Raw genomic sequence first — 25677 nt, forward strand, 5'->3', positions numbered from 1 at the left:
ACTGGCACTCCGTGACATTGGCTGCCGGCCACGTGCTTTCCGCTGCCATCGAATCCATAGGAAATCCCTACCGGATAGTGAATGAGAAGGGCTGCTTATGGCTGCTGTTCCCTTTGGTGACCCATTATCACTTGTTTCGCTCTTAGATACGTCTAAAGCTGACTGGAGCTCCAACAGGGATAAATTGAAGGGGTGCACAGTCGCTGGGTCTATGGTAGCAAGTCCAGGTGGATTCAGCTCATGTGACGTTGGTTCATCCATGCTAGTGACTTCGGGATCAAACGTATCTGACTCAACTGAGCACAGAACGGCAGAGTAGAGAGTCTCAGACTCCAGGTGAGCTGATTCCACAGTGTCTGGATGTATTGGGAAATTTATCATCGGGTAAGGAGAATCAACATTCTGGCCTTCTTCTTCTTCAGAGTAGGACTCTGGGATGTTAATGGCACTACCTTCTTCAGCAAAAACCATGAATGTTTCCTTTTTGGACCACAACACAAGAGCCTGAGTGTCTAGTTCATGTGCAGCTGGCTTTTGACAAGTAGGAAAATGAGGTTCAGGACTTGTTGGGTTTGATATGTCAGACTCTGTTCGGGATTCAGGCTCTGGAGTGGCAGGTTGGAGATAAATGGTGTCCAGTAGTTCTGGAAAGGGTGGTTCTTGTTCTGCAGACTCACAGGAATATTCATAGACAGTTTCTGGGGTTGGAGGATTTGGCAGAGCCAGATCTACAGGACCTGGGCTTTGAGAGCCAGAAACATTGAGCTCAAGAGATTCTAAACTTGGCCATTTTAAGTCATGAAGATTCATAGAATCTGGGGTCATTGGACTCAGGACAACAGAGTCCAATTCTAGTGATGTGAAGTCCATAGGTTCTTCGTCTGTATGACTCAACAATAATGGTTGCATGGATTCTAGAACTGACTGTTCCTGTGTAGACGTGCTACCAAGGTCCATTGTATATGGACCAGGTTGTTCCGGAGATTCTTGAGAGGGCCGATCAAGAGATTCTTGGGGTGGAGAGCCAGTATCATCCGGATCCAGTTTAGGCCACTGCAAACTGGCCAGGTTCACTAGTTCTACATTTGTGAAGTCTAAAACAATGGATTCCACATGCTCAGGAGTTGATGACTTCGTAAAGCAATACGGTTCTACCTCTGGCACTGGTTCTGGGGGATCTGGAGGAGTCATTGAGTCCGAATCTAGATCAGGCCAACAAAGTGACGCCACATCAATAGGATCTGGAGGGGTAAGATTAGCAAAAGTAGGGTCATCAATCTCTGCTAATTCAGAGTTGGGGTCAGTTTGAAAAAATGGTGAAGAGGCCGAGACGTGCAGGACATTTTTATCTGCAGGTTCTGAGGGAGACATGGAAAAAACATTGGGATCAACTGGTGAGGGGCAGTTAACCGCTGCATCTGCCGTGTTCTGTCGCACCAGTGTCTTGCTTCCTGCCTGGGTGCTGACAGACACTTGAGGAGCAGCTGTCTGGGTTTCTCTTACCCAGCTCGGTGACCAGGTGCTGTAATGTTGCGTAAAGGTGGAAAAGTTCATGTTAAAGGCTCTGAGCTCTGTGCACAGATCCTTTCTGAGATCGGCTAACTCCTTACGCATGGCTGACACATCATCCCTCCACTGCTGGCTGATGGCCAGGGCTAGATCTGCCGTTTCCTGGACACTTGACTGAACAGGGCGCGGCCTGATGGGTGCACTCTTTTTCAGCGGGGGTAACGAGGGAGACGTGGTGGGTGAGCTATTACCATAAAGGGTGCTGGATTCATCTCCTCTCCCACGGAAGCCTGTATCCCCACAGGCCATGGAGGTTAAGTCTGGCCCCTCGCTGAGTAAATTGTCCTCATTAAGCAAACCAGTGCCCTCCAGCACATCATTTCCCTCTGGAAGAAAAATATAAAAATGCCAGTGTATATAATGTGCCCAGTGGTGAGGCCAGCTGGGGATTTGTGCTGTTTGCAGGCTCCATTTAGAGCCAAACAACCAAACATGTGTGAGCCAAAATCAGTTTCAGGCCAGATCAGGGTTAAATCTTTTTTGTGTGAATGATGTTATCACACAGGTCAGATAAAATTGTTAACAGTCCATTGCAGGGATATGGGAATTAATTATTTATAAGAAAAAGAGAAGTATGTACACACTTTAAATGGAAGGGCTTTGTAAAATTGTACAATTTGTTTTGAGGTTTGCTCAGTATGCAACAAACGCAATCTCAACTCCCTGTTTTTAGGTGACGGGAGCTAGTTATTGTGAGTTATTGTGATCACGCTAGCAAACAGATCCCATTTTGACTCACAGCTCTGTTATTACTCTGCCTTCTCACTCCATACGTTATTTGCATATTCATCTCTCAAAGCACAAAACAGAGAACTGAAGCCTGAGGACACCTGCAGGGGATAATAACAACGGCATCTCATAGAGCATTACCAGGTCCCTCTGACAGAGCAGGTCTGTGCTTTGTGCCTTGAAAGGAGGCAATTGCGAGCAAAAGCTTTCCGTTTCTTTTTTTTGTTGTGTGTGTGTGTCTCAACAAAGCAGGTATGAACCCTATTGAACATGAGCGGTCCACTGACCAGGTCTTTACTGGGGGAATCATTGTCTTCAACCGGTACCTCGACACACAAACAGCCAAATTCAAACAAAAAATTAGCTCATTGCTTTATCAATAGTTTAACACATGCAATTTTTGTGATCAGTGATTGTATTCTTTGAAATATTCCTTGCCCAGTCACTGTTGCAAAATATATATGAGACTTCTTATAATGGATTTAGTCAAATTAAGCTCAAAATCAGGTGTTTTTAAAGAGATTCCCTTTGTGAGAAAGCCAATATTGCTCGTTATACTGCAAGCATATTTCAGTGAGAAGGCAGTGCAAAAAAAGGCTAGAGCATATTTACTACATATTTTCTGTCAAAAAATTTTGGCCTTAATTCACAATAACACTTAATTATATTTATTTAGGAGGCTTGTTTCACCACTGACCCTTAAACCGCCTGAAAACTCAAACGCTCAAGCACGGCTTCAGTTGCGGACCCTGTGGGAGAGAGAACTCAAAACTGATACGTTTAAAACCAGCTTCCACAGCCGGAAGAGAAAGTGAGAGGGAAAGAGAGAGAGAAAGGTAGAGACTAGGAGATGTGCGAGAGTGAGAAACAGAAAGCCCACAGAGTGACAATCATCCGACTGAGAAACATTTTGGGATCGCAATACACACCACCTTGTGTCTCCATCATTGTTTTTCACCCCCTCCCTGTCTGTTAGCCAAGAGTCAACTGAGGCAGAAAATAGGACAAGGTAGAGATCCAAATTGAAAATCTTGAGAGACAAAACACACAGTGGAAGAATAAAAAAGGTCATATCTTAATTTGGACACAATATTACAAAAAAAAAAAATTGGATGTTTCACTTTTCACCATTTTATTTTTTTGCCACAATATTTGGGGATTGAATTCAATAGGGTTCATATTCTTATGCTCTGAGGCACACCAGCACTTACCTCTGGGTTTTGAAGCCTTACACAAAACAATCACTCTGCAGCAAGCAGTTCACATGCATGCATGCCATGCTACATGTATGTAAAACGATGCATTCATTCAGAAATAACCATTTGAACAGCTTTCCCACTGATCTGAATCTAACTGGGAAACACCATACTCTTCAATGCTTTCATAGGGTTCAACATTTACGCTCTTAATAATTAAGTCATGCAAATTTTATATTCATGAAATTCATGAAATTATGTAATCACTGAGCTAAACGCTTTTGTTTTCAAACTGACATTTTCTTAATTAAATTGCTCATTCATCGTTTTGAAGGTTACAATTGTATTACCAGAAACTGTATTCATAAAAACTGATTTAGGTATGCCTTAAAGCTTTTAAGATCAGAATCAGACTATGTAAAATCAAGTTACTTATCAGTTGGCCATTAACTTTAATAGGACATGTGAGTCAAATTGTAAATAGCAAAAGAACCGTCAATTGTAATATATATATATATATATATATATATATATATATATATATATATATATATATATAGCATTCACAGCTTTTGAACTATTTTGGTATTGTTAAAGGCAAACCTAAGTCACTGAATACAGTAAGTAAGTTATCTGGAATACTGCTACTGCCACAACTCCTGCTTTGAGACAAACACAAGCCGAGACCAGACAAAGGTGTGCATGGTTATCCACAAGGAAAGCCCACTTACCTGTGGTGGACCTGATGGTGGAGGTTACAGTTGATGATGTCATGGAGGGGACGCAGTCATCGTCCTGTGAGAATCCAGCCTGGATGGCTCGCAGGTAACTGTGGCTGCGTGTCCTGAAACAGCCCGGCAAGTCCAAAGCATCCATTGCCTGAGACTCCACCTCGCTGAACACGGATTCACACACCGACTCAAACTGTCCATTAACCTCGGTCTCGCTCACCTGCAGAAACAGAAAAACCGAGTCAATACATCTCAGCATGTTTCTTCTAACCATCCACCCTTACTTTTTTCATCTGGCTGCTTTCTTCCATTTCCATGGCTTTATTTGCTGTTAGGCCTATATTTATCCCTCAGTCCCAGTGTTCAGTCTAATCTTATCTAAACAGGACTGTACAGTACGTGAGATAAAAATTGTGATATTGTCACGGCAGAATCTCTGCAGATCAAACATTAAGTCTTCCTGCAGAAGACGGAGGAAATGAAATGCTTTCTTTAAATCCTTCCCATTCCTGAGCAATAACTGGTTAGATCGACTTGAAAAATCTGAGATGAGCATCTTTGTGATAAAGCGATATATCTAGTCAAGCTGAACTTGCCTGATAGGATTCTTACTAGCCATCAGATTCCCATTTAGCAATCTCTAAAATCCAAGATTGCCATCAAGTTCCATTGAAAGGGAATTATCCTCTAATGACCACAGCAAGCCACTGATGGTGCTTAGAAATCCAGAGCGAGCGAGCGTGTGTGCAAAATGAGGGTCCAAAGAAATAAAAATCATGTTGTAAGACCTCAAGACAAATCAATACAACCCACATTACTTTACTTTCAGAGAGATTAAGATGTTAGAGGCTGATAAATCTGGCTATTTAGAAACAGACAAACACGATAACACTATATTGTATATAAATGGGAAAATGGGGCCTAAATCCTCCGTAAGTGTTGTATTTTTCTGCACTGTTGACGAGTGTGAAAAACCCTAGATTACTTTAAGCTATGTGAAGCCGAGCAGATGTGACTCTCACCTGGCTGACTTGGCTGACGCAACTGGCCTGGCTCAGGGTGCTGACCGCTCTCATGTAGCTCTGGTTCCTGGAGCGGAACTTCGGCGAGTTGTAGTTGGGAGATGGTTCCAGTGTGATGCTGGGATGGATTTCCCTAGAGGAAGATGGTAGCTTTGACTATGCAGTGAGACATGCAGTGAAGATGACAATGAAAGGAAGAGAAGGTAATAAAAAAGAAAGTGAATTATATACTCTATCTATCTATCTATCTATCTATCTATCTATCTATCTATCTATCTATCTATCTATCTATCTATCTATCTATCTATCTATCTATCTATCTATCTATCTATCTATCTATCTATCTATCTTATCATCTAATAATCTATCTATCTATCTATCTATCTATCTATCTATCTATCTATCTATCTATCTATCTATCTATCTATCTATCTATCTATCTATCTATCTATCTATCTATCTATCTATCTATCTATCTTATCATCTAATAACAACTAAGGATTACTACATAAAGGATCATGTAACAACTTTTACATTATTTATCTATTTCATTTACAGCCATCCTCTCGTTCTGATTCAATGCAAACTAAAAATGGCATTTCGATTGGCTGTGCTGAAGCATCCAATCAATGCAGGAAAATTAAGCACAATGCAAATTAGAGGCTACTTACAGTTTTTCTCAGTCGCTTTGGTGCATTTCTCACATCACTATTTACATTTGCACAACAGTTAGTTCAACCTCCACAACATTTAGTCATTTGTGCACATCATAGTAGCAGTTTCTCATTCCTTCCAACAAATTGCAAATGCTTTTGGACATGCATCAATTGCTTTCATACAACTCTCTGCTGTTTTATAACATTATCATTTGCTTATGTCATGTCAGTCAAAATTAACTATACTTGTGAATGCTGAATAGTCATTCCATATAAAACTAATAGTCCTCATTTCATTGCTTGAGTCATTACATACAAAAATTTTGAACTAGTTGTCAAAATCTGTAATTTAAAAAAAAAAAAAAAAAAAAATCCTGCAAAAGTCTCCTAAATTGAACAATTTGCAATTGAGCAAGAGATGATATTCGCTGTGATGTAGATTACTGTAAATTATGTGACCAGACAGAGAGGAACGTCTGGATGTGCATGAATGATTACAGTCCTATGTATGTTGTATGTTCAGTTCCAATACAGTATATAGGCCTACTGCAATATTGCGTACAGTTGTGCACAGCTCTACCCAAAGGGAGTTTATGTTTGTTGTAAATAATGGTGTATTTTTTCTTTTGCACAATGCTGTGAACAAATTAGAATTGCAAAGAGCATATGCAGTAAAAATGTGAAACATACATATTCAGTGTCTTGTACTCAGTTACCTCATAAATACAGTAATGTTTAACTTTACTGTATCTTTTCAAATGGCTGTGCAAATAGTATTTAGTGCTGTATTGAGCATTTTCAGGTAGTGTCACCAAGATCTGACTTTTATCATTGGAAAACGTTTACAGAGTAAACTGTCGTAATGAAAACATGACTAAGCCATTTGACTATCTTGTTCATAAACGATGGTGTCAGGACTTTTTATTTTGATGACAGTGACACTTTCATTGACATAAATACTTGCTTTTGAGGAATGGGCTATCCATTTTGAGCAAGTGACACGCTTTTGCAGGTTATCAACTAGGTTTTGCAGTTTGCACTAATTGTTTTGAGAACTGCATTAACTGTTGTGCAAATGTAAATAGTGTTATGAGAAATGCACCAAAGCGACTGAGAAAAACTGTAATGAGCCACTGTACCTGTGCAATACTCAATACTACCAAGAAAAAAGACAACATCACATGACTCCCCAAAAGAGAAAGACAGAGGAAAGGAAAAAAAGAGTAATGCTATTTCACAAAAGTTACTCAAAATACCTTTAAAGAGATTTTATAAAGAGTTATAAAATTAGTTTTGAGTTGTCTTTACTGAATAACTTGTATTTAATGACTTTTATTGTCTAAGCATGCATCAAAGTCTACACTAACTTTGCAAGTTTTGAGCAGCTAAGTGTGTGTCTGCTCATATTCACCTTAAATCTGCTGTGATATTGGTGAGGTATTTGACCATGTCCCGGCTTGACTTGTCCAAACGGTACGAGCTGTGAACAGAGGTGAAATACTTTTAAGGGTTGAAAGAAGGATTGAATGACACACCAACAAGTTGATTAGAAAATCTAAATGGTGAAAGTAACAGTTACAAACTCTGGTTGTGTCTGTCGGAGTTTGGGATTAGTTAAATAATCTTTCCCGCACAATTCACACTGCAGCTATTCCCCTCTAGGAATATAATCACACTTTCTCCCACTCTCTCTCAACTCCAATCTCCTGAGATCTGCAGAAATGTGCACACAAACACATTCCTGAACCCTCAGTGTAGATCGTGGTGACATTTCTGCTGTGAGATTCTGCTGGGCAAGTAAGAAACCGACCACACAAGCAAAGCTCAGATGATTACCATTCAGCTATTGTTTAGTTGCTGGAGAGCCAACAGACAAAAGCAAGGCTCATTCGAATCTGAGATCTTTGTAAGACAAGATGGTTGGAGTGTTTGCTGATGAAGTTACAGAGCGTGAAGAGACTCTTCAGGACGCAGGGACGGATTTGATGCTGCTGTTGGTGATGCTTGAGCTCTGAGCTCTAAAAATCAATACAATCAATGTGTCTCCCTCGGTTTGCACGGTGTGAGTCCTTCTCTGCTGCTGCGGGGGACATTTCTAAGGCTCTGCCTCATGCTGTAACTACAACACACTCTGAACCTCCACAGTTAAACTGCAGAGGGCAGATGTTCAGCATGTGTAAGCTCATCTCTGCAGGGAGTTTCATTAGAGCTGTATCACGTATTAAGTTATTTTGAATCTTTTTTAAAAAGAAAAGAAAAACACAATGAACTTTTCTCAATGTTCCCAGCAGGTTGTTAAAAATCTAAGCATATTAAAAATATACTGGGAGATTGCAAAGGACTCTAAAGCAGTTATGAGTGGGTTGCACTCATTTCATGGTCCTGTATTGAACTGATGATCTTAACACTGATTGGTGATGAGCTCAGTGTATCTCTTCATTTTGCTGAGCTTCTGCTAGCTGTGTGTCGTCAGCACCCTCTTACAGTCTTCCTATATTCTCTGGGGATTTCCAACAGCGGGTCTCGGCCACGCAGAGATAAATTATGCTGTTTTAAGTGATCAGCTTGCATGCACTCTAAAAGCTTAGCATGCTTTGATATGTTGTCACTGCATCATGAGATCCCTTGCCCTGCCAAATCTGCACTGTTCCATCAGAATGTTCTGCTGTCCTTTCCTTAGTGGAAAATGCAGCATTCGATCTGTTCCAAAACATAGTGAGCCAACCTCCAGCATTTTACTGTTTGTAAGACTGCAAAGTTGTTCTAAAAGGATTGGCTAAAGATATTGCAACATTTTATACCTTTTAAAATGGAAAAACAAAAACAAATTCTAAATACAACTTTTATAATTAAAAACATTAAAAAAAAAGGCAAATCAAGGCTCCAAAAATATAGAAATATATTGACAGACTCTGTATATTTTTGGAGCCGTGGTGTGCCGACTTTTATTTATGTGTTTACTATAATTAATAACATAACAGAGACAATATTGGGTAAATATATATAGGGTACAACAGGGCTAAAGGCGCAACGGGGTATTCTCTTTTAAACCCCAAACCTCTTTTAAATTCTGCTCAGTACTTTTCTTTTGTACTTTTTGTACATTTAGTACTTCTCAGTACTAACCGCTTTTGATTTTGTCTTAAATTTGGCTGATTCTTGACACGATCGCTAACAGCAATGCAAAGTTGATTGTGCGCTAATTTGATCTAATGTCAACCATTGTTGTCAAAACTGATGTTTTTAAAAATGTTTTAAAAAGATTTATGTAACAAATGAGAAGTGATAAAAAATATTGTCTATATCTTGTTAAAGGAACACTCCACCGTTTTTTTGAAATAGGGTTTATTCACCTTCTTTCCTACATTTAGATAGGTGGGCAAATGCATTTTTGTCTCAGTGCATGCATTGTTTAAGTTTGACAGGGTCGGCGCTAGCTTAGCATAGCATAATGAATGGAATCCTTTGTTGCCAGCTAGCATGTCCTGAGTAAAAGTAATATAAAAAAAAAAAAAAACGCACCTAATTACTTCTTGTGGCCTGCGTATTCACAACGAGTACAAATAGCGATGCAGATTAACACTAGGCGATTTCCTAGGCAGATATTGACTTATATATTAAGGACTATATTAGGGGGAAGCACAGGCGAAGCACTGCTACTTGGGAGTGATATCTCTGCGCCCAAGCAGCAGTGCTTCACCTGTGCTTCCCCCTAATATAGTCCCAAGTCAATATCTGCCTAGGAAATCGCCTAGTGTTAACCTGCATCGCTATTTGTACTCGTTGTGAATACGCAGGCCACAAGAAGTAATTAGGTGTTTTTTTTTTTTTTATATATTACTTTTACTCAGGACATGCTAGCTGGCAACAAAGGATTCCATTCATTATGCTAAGCTAAGCTAGCGCCGACCCTGTCAAACTTAAACAATGCATGCACTGAGACAAAAATGCATTTGCCCACCTATATAAATGTAGGAAAGAAGGTGAATAAGCCCTATTTCAAAAAACGGTGGAGTGTTCCTTTAATGTTTTTTTTTTTCTTCAGTTTTGTTCAAGGTAATTAAAGCAACAGTTTTTCAATAATGGAAGAATATGTAAAAGTATGGTATTTGGGGTAAAAGGCACCCCTGCTGTTGGGGCTAAAAGCACAACAATTAATACGATAATAAATAGCTGCCTGACTTTTCCTTTGGTTGACATAACATGGTAAGATTCAGATGGTAAATATATATCAAATTGGGTGTCCGCCTTAGAGATAATCACTATATTTATAATGAAATCATCGTATTTAAAAATATGATATTAATAATTTCATGTGAATAAAATATCATCTGTATTTTCTACTACTGTAAAGCTTTATTAAATTATTGAGAGCATGCTTTCAGAATCTTTTTTTTAAATAATTTTGTTTCTGTATTATTTAAAATGAACTTATTTTAATGACAGTATATTTTCTGTACAAAAATTAATTCTTTAATTTATCAAAATAAACCAAAAATAGTACAAAGCTAAAGTGATTGTTTTGAACAAGTAACTTAGACATTATTAATGCTAAAGCTGGATTTTCTTTGTCACTTGATCCTTCAGAAATGATTCTAATATTCTGAATAAGTGCTCAAAAACATTTTGTATTATAACTGTTTGTAGACAAACTTCAAAGGCAGCGTAAAGTTTTAATGATCTACAAAAAAATAGAGAGAGCTTTGGTGATAACTAAGCGAATATTTAATAACTATAACAGTAATTTCACGCTAGAAATTACATCAAAAGTGGGACAAATATAGGTAAAAAATGTACATTTACACAAACTGACCACCAACCGCATATTGTCAGATGCCATATTTATTTTTTAGCTGAACTGTCACGGGATTGAATGCTCAGGATTGTGGGATATCAAAGGCAGCAAATGATTCATCTACGCTGTTTTCAAAAATCCATTAGATAAAGGTATCTCAGTAGACAGGATACCTTGAATAGAGCGACCACTGGATTTAGACCTGCCTTATTGCCGTCCTACCTCTGTATTCGGACGCAGCCATTGAGTTTTCAGCGTATCAGTAATCTACAATCAGTAAGGGCAATCAGAAATGCTTAAGCATGCATCACACAAGATGGAAGATCAACAAGAGCATATTTAGGCAGATTTCTGGCCTACAACATCATCCTGCACATGTTGTTTAGAGCTGATCAGATGGCCTGTTGAATCTTAAGCTTGTCTTCTCAAGTCTGATTTTCATAACAGAAAGCAACAGTGGGTGACTCATTTCCTCTAGATTCAATAGCTCAGTTTGAATAGACAAAAAGTGCCAGAACACGGCCCAACATTAGGTTGTTTGTGCAGAATCATTTCTTGAGTGACTGCTGAGACGTGGATCAAAGGATCTCCAAAGGAATGAGCATTAATTTTAGATCACAGTGAACTCACACTAAACTAACAGAATGAGAGTTTAACAAAATGATATCACAGTGGTCTCATATGGTGAACTCACAGCATGAGTGCACTGTGAACTCACATTGTGATCACAGTATGAGTGTATCCCGTAAGTTCACAGTTTGAGCACATAGTGAGTGGGCTGTGACCTCACATTGTGACCACATCAGTATCCTGGGAACTCATGGTGAGATCACTGTGTGATTAAATGGTTGACTGGGTTGGCTTTCCGCTGCGCATGAAGAAAGTTTTACGGATAAATATATTCTTCTTGGTAGAGATTACATTTTAACACGTTTAAACATAAATCACAGTCACGCACTTAAAGTCCCCCTGTGGTAAAAATCCAGCTTTTAATGTTGTGGTGTTTTAAATAAGCTTTAAGACAAAATTCATGTCAACACCATTGCTGAGTATTTTCTCCTTAAAACTGCAGTGAACCAAAGACAGTCTCAAAAACACAGTTTTGAAATCGCTGGTGTTTCTGACGTCACAAACTACCTTGAAACCAATCAGGTCAACGTGTGATCGTCAATGACTGGATCTATGAGCTGGTGCGAGTGAGTGGAGGCGGGGCTAATTTGCATATGCATAGAACCGCATATACTAAATGAGGCAAGGGTGTAGAGTTACATTCAAGCTATTTTAAGGCATGAAGAAAAGGAAAAAACTTTTGTAAACTTTTCGTCAAAGATGAGTTTTAAGGGATAAAATTATTGGGGGACTTTAAGACAGATTTGAACACTTTTTATACTTAGATCGAATCATCTTACCCATAAAGATATTAATTGCTTTTTTTCTTAAAATGGCAACAAAAAAACAGCTCTCTGGAGAATGAATGAGGTCTACTTTTATTAAAGGGCCTGTGAAATTCTTAAAAGTAGCCAGTGCTAATAATTTCTTACCTGAATGTGACGCTAACTTACAGTGTAGCTAGAAATAATTGGACACATCTTTATGTGGAATCCCTGCCGCCTTACAATCTTAATACTGTATAAATATACTTTTTCATGAAACATTATGAATGCACTGTTCCATAATACATGATGAATGCACTGTTCCATGCACCTACTCAAGGGAAGAGCTCATTTGATGTGCTACACTCTCTTTCATTAGATGTACTTTGAGAGAGGCAGTCTTGCCAAATTTATAACATCATGTTTCAGAGCTCTGCATAATGGTGTACAGCCCCTGTAATACAGAGCAGAAAATAATCCTCACGTCTGGGGGAGAACAAAGGCACCAGGTGGTATTGTGCGAGAGAGCGAGTGCAGTGTAACAGGAATATCCCAAATTCAATGCTGGCAGAAAATGGTACAATATCTGGAATGTTTACAAAAACTAGGATAAAAATATTCAAAACTTTAACTTCTTTGTGTGCTTGAAATGTATACACATGAAACAAAATGAATGTGACTTTTTTTGTTAGCAGATATTACTTTTTTTAAAGTATATTTAGCATCTGGCATTCAAAATTCAGTGCCTGACATGACCAGCAGACTGTAGAAGGCTCTTGCCTTAGTCAGAGATGTCTGACTCACACTTGCTTTCTATAATAAACAGGATTGCTTTTTGATATGAAGAACGCAGATGCAGAGAGTTCAGTTGCAGCAGGTGTCAGTGTGTACTGAATCACTTTCAGCAGCTTATATGATTATATGCGTGTTTGTCATCTTAATTGCTTCAATTTTTCACTCAAATGTACTGGTATTGCTAAATGCCGGTTTCAAGAGGTAAACCAGCCTGTCCTGTTTTCATACCGAGAGAGTCTATAATGTTCAATCTGTGATGTGACTGCAAATCTTTCATGATGGCTCATAAAAACTCATTTGCATATTCAACAAAAAGGATCTCACATGTCGCAGAATGTGGGCCTCTGTGATTTGGGATGAATAACTGGTTAATGATTGCATGCCTGTTTTCTGCTTTATGACTTTGTGCATGAATCACTCTAATCTCTGATTAGATGGGCTTTCTAATGAGATTCATGGGCTGATCAAAGTTCCTACCTCTGGTCTGAAAGTTGTCTCTGCAGCACGGATTTGACGAGCGCGTCGGGTCGCACGCTCTTCTGCGGGGAGTTTTTAGGGCTGCCGTCAGAGTCTCCGCTGTCCTGATCGCCCATGGCTTTAACATAACTGCTGCTCCGCATCCTTCTGCATGGGATCTCCTCATCTCTCCCTCCCCATTCATCCTGAGGGACCTGTGCGTACACACATACTGTTTTTATATAACAGATATATAATTATAAGTTATTAAAGCATAGACACACCTACCCCACATACATATATATGGTCACAAAATACTGCATGTTGGACAGAAGGATAAGAAAGATAGCGTTGTTAGAAAATCTGTTCCCTAGTACCTCTGTTCACCTACTATTTGTTAAGAAAAAAACCTTTCTTGTTTTTGACCCTTTTCTGTCAAGGCTCGGGTTTGATCGCTCTTTTTGTTCTCTTTTCTCAGCGCTCAGCTGATCGCATTCTGCAAATAGCCTGTTTGCCCCCTGGAAATCTCTGTTCTTGGACAGTTCTCCTGGTTTTGACCATCTGACCTGGTTCTGGTTTTGGAGTCTGGGTTATCAGTACACTGCTGGCCTGCTTGGACTGTCTTGCCATTCTGATTATCAGCCTGATCTAAACTGTGAGCTTGGATAGGCCTCTTGTTTGATCTCTCTGTTCGTCTGACCTTGACTCTCGCCTCACGATTGGATAATATATATGCTGATGGACTGATCTGGATTTCGACCCCAGCCTGTTTGACTTTCCCTTTGCCCACAGCCCAGAGTTGGTTCTGAGAACTTTAAGTGAAAATGGAGCATCTTAAAAAGTAGATATGTCTGTTTACGAAGCAGTCAGCAAGACCAAGAACAGCATATGCAGTAAACGGCCGGATGCTCATTAAAACAGAGTCCAACACAATTCATTGCCAACACCGCTTACATGGTGACATTGTCACGACTGTTATCCATCACCTATACTGGCTGACATTTAATTCTTGGCACTTTCCCCAAGAACATCTTCACAGAAACCACTTATCACAGACTATCTTTACATGTGGACAGTGACTGAGTAATATTACCATTGTTGTCATGATCTCTCTTCTGGTGAATGGACATGTCTCATTGAGATCTGATAAGTGACTGAACGATCACATGTCACAAACAAGGCACTGACATATTTATGATGTGTCATTCTTTCACACTAGCAGAGAACAATTTTGTCACCTAGCAACCGTTCTCATCCTCATTACCTTCATAACACTACTTTACATTAATACTCTGAAAACATCCTCTCAGACCAACACATCTCCACATTTTTATAGGCCAAGAGATGAATTCATTATAAAATAGTGACACAAGAACTCTACAGTGCTCTAACAGGAATAGTTTTTACTCCTGTTGTTCAAAACTCTTTTTTCAGTGGAACATAAAAGGATCTGTAAGAACTGTGCTGGTCATTCTTTTCCATGTCACTACATTGAACGGAGACCGGAGATTTCAAAGCTTTCAAAAGGAACCCAAAATCACCATAAAAGTGATCCATATGACATTCCAAGTAATTCTATAGGTTTGAATAAAAAGCAATCTTAAATTTAATTTGCTATTCAATGAAGATCTTCTTGGAACATTCATAAAAGTTCAAACAATTTATTCTTCTTACACTACTAATCAAAAGTTTGGGGTAAGAAATTAATACTTGTGACATGCAGGGCAGGTAGCGTGACTGATAATGAGCGTCACCTGCGCGCCGCACCTGCCTCGTATCTCTCACAGAGGAGCTACGGAAGCATAAAAGGACAGTCGACAGTGAGGGACGAAAGAGGACCAGGCCTGTACTTTACATTACGTTTTGTTTATGTGTGTGCAGCAGTCGTCCATGAGGGGCTGTCGCTTTTACTTTCATTTTGTTGTTTGTTTATTTTGGAATTAATTAAAGTATGTGAAATGTTCGCCGGTTCCCACCTCCTTCTTCCCTTATCAACATACCTTTTTACAAGACTCTTTTTTGGTGCTGTTCTTTTGAACTTTCTATTCATCAAATAATCCTGAACTGTTTACAACATTAATAATAAGAATAAATGTTTCTTGAGCAACATATATATACAGTGAGGAAAATAAGTATTTGAACACCCTGCTATTTTGCAAGTTCACCCACTTGGAAATCATGGAGGGGTCTGAAATTGTCATTGTAGGTGCATGTCCACTGTGAGAGACATAATCTAAAAAAAAAAAATCCAGAAATCACAATATATTATTTTTTAACTATTTATTTGTATGATACAGCTGCAAATAAGTATTTGAACACCTGTCTATCAGCTAGAATTCTGACCCTCAAATACCTGTTATTCTGCCTTTAAAATGTCCACCTCCACTACATTTATTATCCTAAATTAGATGCACCTGTTTGAGGTCGTTAGCTGCATAAAGACACCTGTCCACTCCATACAATCAGTAAGAATCCAACTACTAACATGGCCAAGACCAAAGAGCTGTCCAAAGACACTAGAGACAAAATTGTACACCTCCACAAGGCTGGAAAGGGCTATGGGGAAATTGCCAAGCAGCTTGGTGAAAAAAGGTCCACTGTTGGAGCAATCATTATAAAATGGAAGAAGCTAAACATGACTGTCAATCTCCCTCGGACTGGGGCTCCATGCAAGATCTCACCTCGTGGGGTCTCAATGATCCTAAGAAAGGTGAGAAATCAGCCCAGAACTACACGGGAGGAGCTGGTCAATGACCTGAAAAGAGCTGGGACCACCGTTTCCAAGGTTACTGTTGGTAATACACTAAGACGTTATGGTTTGAAATCATGCATGGCTAGGAAGGTTCCCCTGCTTAAACCAGCACATGTCAAGGCCGTCTTAAGTTTGCCAATGACCATTTGGATGATCCAGAGGAGTAATGGGAGAAAGTCATGTGGTAAGATGAGACCAAAATAGAACTTTTTGGTCATAATTCCACTAAACGTGTTTGGAGGAAGAAGAATGATGAGTACCATCCCAAGAACACCATCCCTACTGTGAAGCATGGGGGTGGTAGCATCATGCTTTGGGGGTGTTTTTCTGAACATGGGACAGGGCGACTGCACTGTATTAAGGAGAGGATGACCGGGGCCATGTATTGTGAGATTTTGGCGAACAACCTCCTTCCCTCAGTTAGAGCATTGAAGATGGGTCGAGGCTGGGTCTGACCCGAAGCACACAGCCAGGATAACCAAGGAGTGGCTCTGTAAGAAGCATATCAAGGTTCTGGCGTAGCCTAGCCAGTCTCCAGACCTAAACCCAACAGAGAATCTTTGGAGGGAGCTCAAACTCCGTGTTTCTCAGCGACAGCCCAGAAACCTGACTGATCTAGAGAAGATCTGTGTGGAGGAGTGGGCCAAAATCCCTCCTGCAGTGTGTGCAAACCTGGTGAAAAACTACGGGAAACGTTTGACCTCTGTAATTGCAAACAAAGGCTACTGTACCAAATATTAACATTGATTTTCTCAGGTGTTCAAATACTTATTTGCAGCTGTATCATACAAATAAATAGTTAAAAAATCATACATTGTGATTTCTGGATTTTTTTTTATTTTTTTATTATGTCTCTCACAGTGGACATGCACCTACGATGACAATTTCAGACCCCTCCAAGATTTCTAAGTGGGAGAACTTGCAAAATAGCAGGGTGTTCAAATACTTATTTTCCTCACTGTAACAATATATATATTCAGATAGAAAACAGTTATTTTAAATTGTTATAATACTGTATTTCACAATATTACTGTTTTTACTGTGTACAATCAAATAAATGCAGCATAAGAGCCTTTCAAAAACATTAAAAAACAGTTTACTGAATCACTGATCTGGTCACAGTGGTTAACAGCTCACTGGAGGTGATGATTATTATCGACTTAAATTTTGGTCGACAAGCACAATTCTTAAAAATGTTCTTTTCTACTACAGAAAGAAAGTTGCATTGCAAATCAGGTTTATTGGCAAAATTTACAGACTTTCAGCTGTTTGCAATGAACAAATCAAAATAGCTCAACACAACAAATGTTTCAAGTGGTTTCCCCAAATTCTATTGAAAATGCCCACTTTTAATGACTTCTGCAGTCTCAAAATAATTCAACCCCTTCATGGCAAGCATCTTTAGTACTTAGTAGAACACCCTTTTTTTGTTATGACATGTTATGACTACTTCAATGAATCCATCTTGCCTTCCACATACTGCAGGTTTCCAGTGCCAGAGGATGCAAAGCAGCCACAGAGCATCACTGAGCCCCATCATGCTTAACTGTAGACAGTGTTCTTTTCAGCATATATCCAGACATACCACTGATCCATAGGGCCGAAACGTTCCAGTCTTGTTTCATCGCTCCACAGATCACAGAATCCCAAAACTTATGTGTATTATTTATATGATTTTGAGCAAATTGGAGCCGACTTTTCTTGTGTCAGCTCTTGGGTCAGTAGTGGTGCACGTCTTGGAGTTCTGATATGCGTTTAGTACACGCCTTACTGTGTAAGCTGAAACCTCAGTGCCTGTTGCCACCAAGTCTTGCTGCAGGTCTTTTGCAGTCACTTAAGGGTTTTTCTGAACCTGCCTTCTCAGAAAACCGGTTGCAGCAGTTGATAGCTTCCTTTTTCTACCCCGTCCAGGAAGTGTAACCACTGTTGCTTAACGTGCAAACAATGCTTCCAACGATGTCTATAGGAACATTTAGTGCCTTTGCTATCTTTTTGTATCCTGTTCCTTGTTTCGGAAAGGCAATGATATCTTCTCTTAACTTTTTGGACCATTCTTTTGACTTCTGGCCATATTTCTAACATGCAGTCAAACGTGACACTCAACAAACCTAGCCAGTTCAGATATTTCATGTGTTCTAGCTCAAGCACACCTGGTGCAATTAATGAAGCCCTTGATTAGTTGCATTAGGTGAGCTTGAGACAACACCTGTTTTGAGGATTTGTGCTGTTTTGAGGGATTCTATTCAGGGGGGTTAATAATTTTAAGACTGCAGAAGTCATTAAAAGTTGCATTTTCAGTTGAATTTGGGGAAACCACTTGAAACATTTGTTGTGTCAAGCTATTTCCATTACTTTTGTTTGATTTGTTTATTGCAAACAGCTGAAAGTCTGAAAATCTTGCCAATAGAACTGATTTGCAATAGGGGTTGAATAATTTTGATTACAACTGTATGACATTTAAAATAAAACAGCTTTATTAACTCTGTGACTGTGTGTCCTTTTACCAAAACCTTTTGTTTATCAGCCAGCCTCTCGTCCTGGTCACAGGGGCACATTTCAATGGCCTTGTGGTCTTTAGCATTCTGCAAGAAGAATTATTCTGATCCAGGAGTCAATGAAAATTAGTAAATGTCACAGACACCCTTGTACACACACCCACACACATAATCCATAGAAGTCTTTAGGTTAATTAAGTCTTGAAGGAGATTGATATTTTTAGACATTTAATTAACCAAAAACGCCAGAGGACAGACACAATCTGTGGTGTAAAACTCTTGATAAATCACTGAGATTTGAGTCCCGCTCCCCCAGTATGGATGGCCCGTATGACCAGGGCTGTAAACAGTGTGACATATAGGCTATGTCGCACGTGCCATGAAAAAATGCGATGAATAAATTTGCCACAGCAGCATGTGTGCGATACAGTTTTGCATGTATGTGAGACAGAGCCGTTTGTTGTGTGCTTGTTTGTGTGCACGATTAACCGAAATAGCGATTTGGCTTAGTGTTATCATGGAATTGCAAAGGCAGTGATTTTTGATTAAATATATGCACCGCGTGTTTCATGGTGAAGTTCAGTACTGGTAAGGGCAGATTGATTGGTAAATGCTGCTCCTTCTCTACAAGTTTCTGTCACACATGCATCTGAAAAGCAACACGCACCAAACATCTTTCCAAACTTATACTTGTACAAACTGTTTTCCAACACAAGATAAAATGTAATGACATGTTTTTACTGCAAACTCACTTCATAACGTCGAGTGTTTGAAATAACTTCCTTTTTTGATCTGACATGGCTTCATATCATAGAATGAGGCAAAAATGATCTAATTTTATAGTACTCTTTACAGTGATGAAGTCTATGTTGATTAGCATTGAATTATAAATATACTTTATTCTTATGAAAGTACCAGAGATGCCTAAAACAACATAGATAAACCATATTGTTGCAATCGTATGTTTATTGTCTTCATGTTTCATCAGTCAAAATGTATCTGCGTTTTATTCTGCTACAGCGATATTTGGATGCCTTTGTCCATTTAAGGGGTTTCCTGAAACATCATAAGCTTTATGACTTCTATGAGTATTCTATTCGGCTACCAGTATGAAAGAAACAGACTGCTCACAGTCACACCATCCCTATTTATAGAACAGGAGTAAAACAGGAGTTTTTTTCTCTCAGTGGATACTTTCCTGTCAAAAATTAAGAAATTACTATCACAGATTTTTGTCATTATAATTTATAATAAAAAAAATAGACCTTTCTAATGAAGAGGTATTTAAAGTGCTCAACCAAAACGGATGGATGTATTTGGATTGTGATTATTGATATTGGCCAATAATATTGTTTACTTAATGTTAAGCAAGATGTGTTATGTTCCTGCAGACAGTATGCCATTTTTGACAAATAAAATGTCTGTCTGAAGATATTTCTTATTAAGTTTTGTATTTGTTGTGCCCTGTATGGAACATTGTCCTTTGTCAGTCACATGCCTGTTCATGTGATGAACTGCACTACTTGTGGTTGCTTTCAGAGATGGTAATAAACATTTTATAATTGTGCTACAATTGTGTGGCCTGTGCTACAAAACGTTTTCTGTAGCACCAATTCTATATGCAAAAAAATGTAAAAGTTAAAGTACAGCCCTACGTATGACCATACAGACCTGCGTATGACTTGTACCATGTGACAGGAAAAATTTCGTTTTTATTATTAATGCTATTATTATATAATTTTAAGATATTGCTACACTGAAACCAGATTACTTAATTTGTTTAAGATTAAGATTATGAATTTGTTATGATTAAACTTATAATTCTGTCAGGTCCATTAAGTCAAGAACACACAGACAATAAAAATAATTTAAGAATTTTTATTGAATAGATCGCAAACAAGTTGATGTTCCTGAATTGAAATTTGGCGGTATGGCTCTGTTCAGGGAGTCCTCTGACCTTTCATGAGCACCATGAAATAGCAGAGAGTCAGAGGACAGCAGCAGCATAGGGAACGCTCACAGTTTAGGACTGTGAGAGCTAAAATATCCCCCTGTGAACAGAGCAGGCAACATGACATAAAGCAAATGGCACGTTATGCATAAGGAGGAGCTGGGGAGGTGGCGGGCAGCAGAAGCGAGCAGCAAGCATGTATGATCAAACTGAATGTGCTTTAAATAGGGCGCCTTGTTTGAGCTTGGCCATTGAGCAGCAAGGGGAGTTAACGAGCTAATGCAGCTCAGCTGGAGCAGATCAGCTGACAGGACAGTGTTGTTAGCAAATAGCATTAGCAGCATCTTGACTACCTGGCCTGCCAGAACTGACGCTGACGCTCAATTTATTCTTAATATATATCAAGACCCAAATAAAAAGATTAAGTTTCATTTGTAAAGTACTTAATTTACTGGATAGCATAAATACTAAATACTACTGAATTTCCAGGAAAAAAACAGCATATTATATATATTTTTTTAATTATTTGAAGATACTCCAGTATATATACTACTGTGGCCAGTAAGATTTAAAAAAAATTTTTTTATACTTGTAGTCAGCAAAGACACATTAACCGGAAGTCATTTAAATTGTAAAAAAAAATATATATATATATATATATATATATATTTTATAATATTTTATATAATATTTTATAATATTATAATATATATATTTATATATATATATATATATATATATATATATATATATATATATATATATATATATATATATATATATTTTCCTCCAATCAAATGAATGTTTCTTGAACAACAAAGCAGCATAAATTATTACAATGATATGAAAGATCGATATGGAAGATCATGTGACACTGAAGACTGGAGTAGTTCAGCTTTGCCATAGGAATAAACTACATTTTAAATTATATTTAAATAGAAAACAGATGATCACATTTTTTTACCAAATAAAAGCAGCATAAGAAACTTATTTCAAAAACATAAAAAAAATGACTGACCACAAACTCATACTCAAACTACAATAATATTTCCCTTATAAGACATTTAAATCACAAAATACTAAATATTGCAGTGGTGAAACAACATAATTAAATTCAGAGAAGCACTGAATGTTAATGCATGGGATTGAATTCCTTTTTTGCTCTAATTCAGTTTAAGCCATTTCAACAAGTTCAATATTAAAGCTAATTTACGTGTTTGCTTACGTGTTTGTTTTTTGAACAAGTGTATCTGATTATCGTGTCTGAAAGATCAAACATGTTTAAGCTCATTCAGGGGACAAACAGCAACACAAATAGCATCTGCTGTCACCAACATTCCTTAACCCATCTACACACACACACACACACACACACACACACACACACACACACACACACACACACACACACACACACACTCCAGCTTTTCCTGACCTCTTTAGTTGTCTGACTCTCACAATTTATTGAGTTGTTGTCGAGACAGAGTCTCTTTGAGTCTCTCTTTGTCTGTGTATGTGTGTGTGTGTGTGTGTGGCTCCTGCTGGCTTGTAAACAGTCTTATTAATTGGTTATTAGATTCACCTCTACTGACCTATCAGAAAATCTATTAAAATACAATCCTCTCTTCTTTAGAGGCAGTTGAAGAATACAGAGAGTGAAGGAACAAGGTGGAATAATGTCATAATGAGAAGAGTAAACTATGCGTCAAAGTTTAAAAGGGTTTGCGGTTAGACGCTGCAAGGCTTAGTTCAAGTTTATGCACAAATGCGAACTTCACGTCAGATTCATAGTTCATGCAAGCAAATGGCAAGCACGGACATTATGCATGCTCAGATAAAGGTGTATTCTCGTCACAAAGGACTTGAAAGGTCGTAAGGAAGATTCAAAGACTTTTCCCCTTTCTCGCAGCATGCAGCCAACGAGTTTTCACGGTGAATTTGGAGAAAAGTCATAAATCATATTCCAGAGGGGCCAGTGTCACCCCTCTAGACACGCCCCTTATGTTATTATGAGCAATTTCAATGTTTTACATGATTTACAATGTTTCCACATATAGGAATACAATCAAAAATTACATGTGAAAAACCATGTCAGAATTATTGTTGTTTCAAGTTAGTTCTTTATATTCAATATATGATGTAGGCTATTGTGCACTGCTGCAATTTATATAAAAACACATTATCATTGTGAATGCTTATTTTAGTAGGAACGACTTTTTTTTTTACAAGCAATCCATCTAATTTGTGGTTTTCAAAAGTTATTGCCAGTTACACAGCCAAACAACAATGTTAAGGAATCCAACCAATATTACAGCAACTTGAATATTAATATATTATTAATAATATATTATTAATATAAAAGTTTGAGGTCAGTAAGATTTTTCATGTTTTTGAAAGAAGTCTTTATTTGATAAAAAAGCTGTAAAAATTACAATTTAAAATAACTTATTTCTTATTGCTATCAATGTTGAAAACAGTTGTGCTAATTAACAAAAATGTGAATTAAGAGTATGCAGTATATATGAATGGGTCATTATTTATTAGGATACATAGCTAAGGATATCAACATGGTGGTAGCTGATATCACCATAAAAGTCATACTGAAATATTTAAAATGAATACAGCTGACAGTGAAATCAGTTGCTACGCTTACATGTATTTTAATAATCCGTTTGTAATCCGACTGAGAGTTCATAGGGAATGAAAAGCCTTAATGTAAACACCTCATTAGGGAATAATCCGATTCCGATTAAGCTTGAAAGAGGTGGTGCAGATCTGTCAGCAAATGATCTAAGGAAAAACACTTTTTCAACCAACAATAATCAGGCAACTTAATTTTTTTTAAGTTATTTGATATAAATATAAATAGGATGTTAGGTAGTTACATTCAAAATCTATGTGAACCCACTCAATTTTAGGGGCCAGTGTGAATGTTCATAACATTCAAACAGAGCGCAACTGGAACTGCTATCCATCGATGATTCTGTCCACAATGAACTGCTGTCCTCCTCATAAAATGATTGATGATTTATGTAAGAAGTGTTGAAACGTGGAGGAAACCCTTGCCAAAAGTCATCTCATAAGCAATTTAGCATTGATTTTTATCCAAATCACAATCTCAGCTAATGATTGAATCTACTCACGACATGCAAACCATGATGAACACACACCAAAAATAGCTGCTTTATTGCTATCGTTCGGCTGGCAGTGTTCAGGACACGGGGCTATCAGAGTGAAGGGGCGAACGTCCCTCCCGGAGAGTTTGCGTCACAGCTGGCTGCATCGATAACAGCAGCCAAAAATAGCACCAGCGTGATAGACGGTGCAGGCTATTTTTGTTGGGGTCGAGAGAAACTATTAAATGCCTGACCCAGAGATGCATCACAGTCACAGTTTCTGTCCCCTTTCTGCAGGCTGATGTTTAATCCATTTCGGCATATTTGAAATACAAACACACTTAAGCTAATTGGTGTGCTAAGAAAGACAGATGGGAAGAGTTGTTTTCATCCCTCAGTGAAAGTCCACATTTTTGTCACAGATGCATTTGAGCTGAAATTAGAATTAGGAATGATTACTGATGAAAACCAATTAGCTTTTTTGAAAAATGAATGAATGATGAAAGTTTTCCACTTTTGCTAAAAGAAAAATGTGTCTTTTGTCAAAGTTTTGAGCATTTTGCATATTGTGTGACCTGTAAAGGTACAATTTATATGAACTGGTTGCTGTCAATCAATCAACCATCTCCATAACAAGCTTAACCAAAATGGCATTGACAAATTGGACATATGGACACAAGAAGTATATCCAGATGAAGGGTGGGCACAATTTCTGCACACTAATCAACAGACTTTCTGTTTTTTACCATCACAACCTACACAACTATTAACCTCACTGACCAATGAAAGTATCAGCATAAAAGTAGCAGATTCACTTCAGGATAATATCAGGCACGTTAATCTTCTATCACTGCCATTGTTGACAAAAAAAAAAAAAAAAAATGCATAGGATATAGACTCCTTTGGGAGTTTACTCAATGGGACCTGAATCACATCTCCACAAACCTCCAAACCGTAAGACTAAAAATATTGATTTAGGTTCTTTCTGGGAACTCTGGATTCTTTCTTTCCCTGAGGAAACACTCAGATCCATCCATTCATTAATTATCTCAATGGGGCCATAAGCCTCACTGCTTCTGCTGTGCTATTGCATAAGTCCAGGACTGGTAGATTCTGCTGTGTCAGCAGATGTTTACTGAGGGTTTTTCATTGTTCCTGCTGATCTAACTGCTTGAGTCAGACCCCTGCAACACTAACTAGTTCTGACAGACCAGCATATGTTGTGTTTTGGATGCTGGTCTCTCAACCTGGTTACATAAATCTACATCGGTCAACTATCTGCACCAGCTACAGGCAAATTGCTGGTCTACCAGATAAACCACCACTAGCAAGCACAGACTAACTGGAACAGCATGGAAATTCATCCTGTTTCAGTCCCAAAATATGTGTTTGCAAAGACTTTTTGATGACTTTTCACAGTCTTTTTAAAGGTTGCATAAATGCAATCCAATAATCAATCTTAACTATATTAGACTACAATACTAAACAGTTTGAAAACACACTGATATTAATTCATTAATATTTCGAATTTAAGAATACTATTGATAAAATTCATTCATAAAAAAAAAAAATCACTTATTAGATTAATTTCAGACTCTGAATTATACTGGTTGTTCGGTATGTTTTAAACTCACTAAAAATAACTCATTAGAATCATTAGTTCAGAAATCAGACTACACTGGTTGTGCTGTATGTTTTTGATCCACTAAAAGGAACTGGCACATATAAGAATCATTTGTTAAGGAATCCAATATTTTGGACAGTAGATTCAGAAGGGGTGCTGCTGAATAAGAAGTGCAGGAGATTATTCTGTCAGCTTTGGCAGAACATGGCATGAATTTGGCATGTGCGAGAACCATTAACACAATCAAGTCTGGCATACAACACCAGACAAAAAGACTGTCCTTTCACATTGATTTAAAATTACATGGTCAAAAAAATTATCATCATGCATGAATTAATCGTTCACAATTAGGTCAATGTCATGAGTTTAGAAAATAGGGTGAATTTTCATTTTACTGTCAACTTAAAAAAAATGGAA

The 25677-nt window shown here is 38.1% G+C and overlaps 1 protein-coding gene across 1 annotated transcript in view; it reads right to left on the reverse strand.

Annotated features, from left to right (window-relative positions):
* Positions 1–25677, reverse strand: part of dlgap2a (discs, large homolog-associated protein 2a) — a gene marked incomplete at its 5' end in the record, with an annotated part of 54132 nt that overhangs the window by 24790 nt on the left and 3665 nt on the right. The window contains 5 exon segments of the mRNA XM_081348000.1: positions 4226–4445; positions 5248–5387; positions 5390–5403; positions 7315–7383; positions 13344–13537. Coding sequence (XP_081204126.1) covers positions 4226–4445; positions 5248–5387; positions 5390–5403; positions 7315–7383; positions 13344–13537 — 637 coding nt within the window.

The sequence above is a fragment of the Scardinius erythrophthalmus genome (genome assembly GCF_964197995.2).
Source record: "Scardinius erythrophthalmus genome assembly, chromosome: 19".
Lineage (NCBI taxonomy): Eukaryota > Metazoa > Chordata > Actinopteri > Cypriniformes > Leuciscidae > Scardinius > Scardinius erythrophthalmus.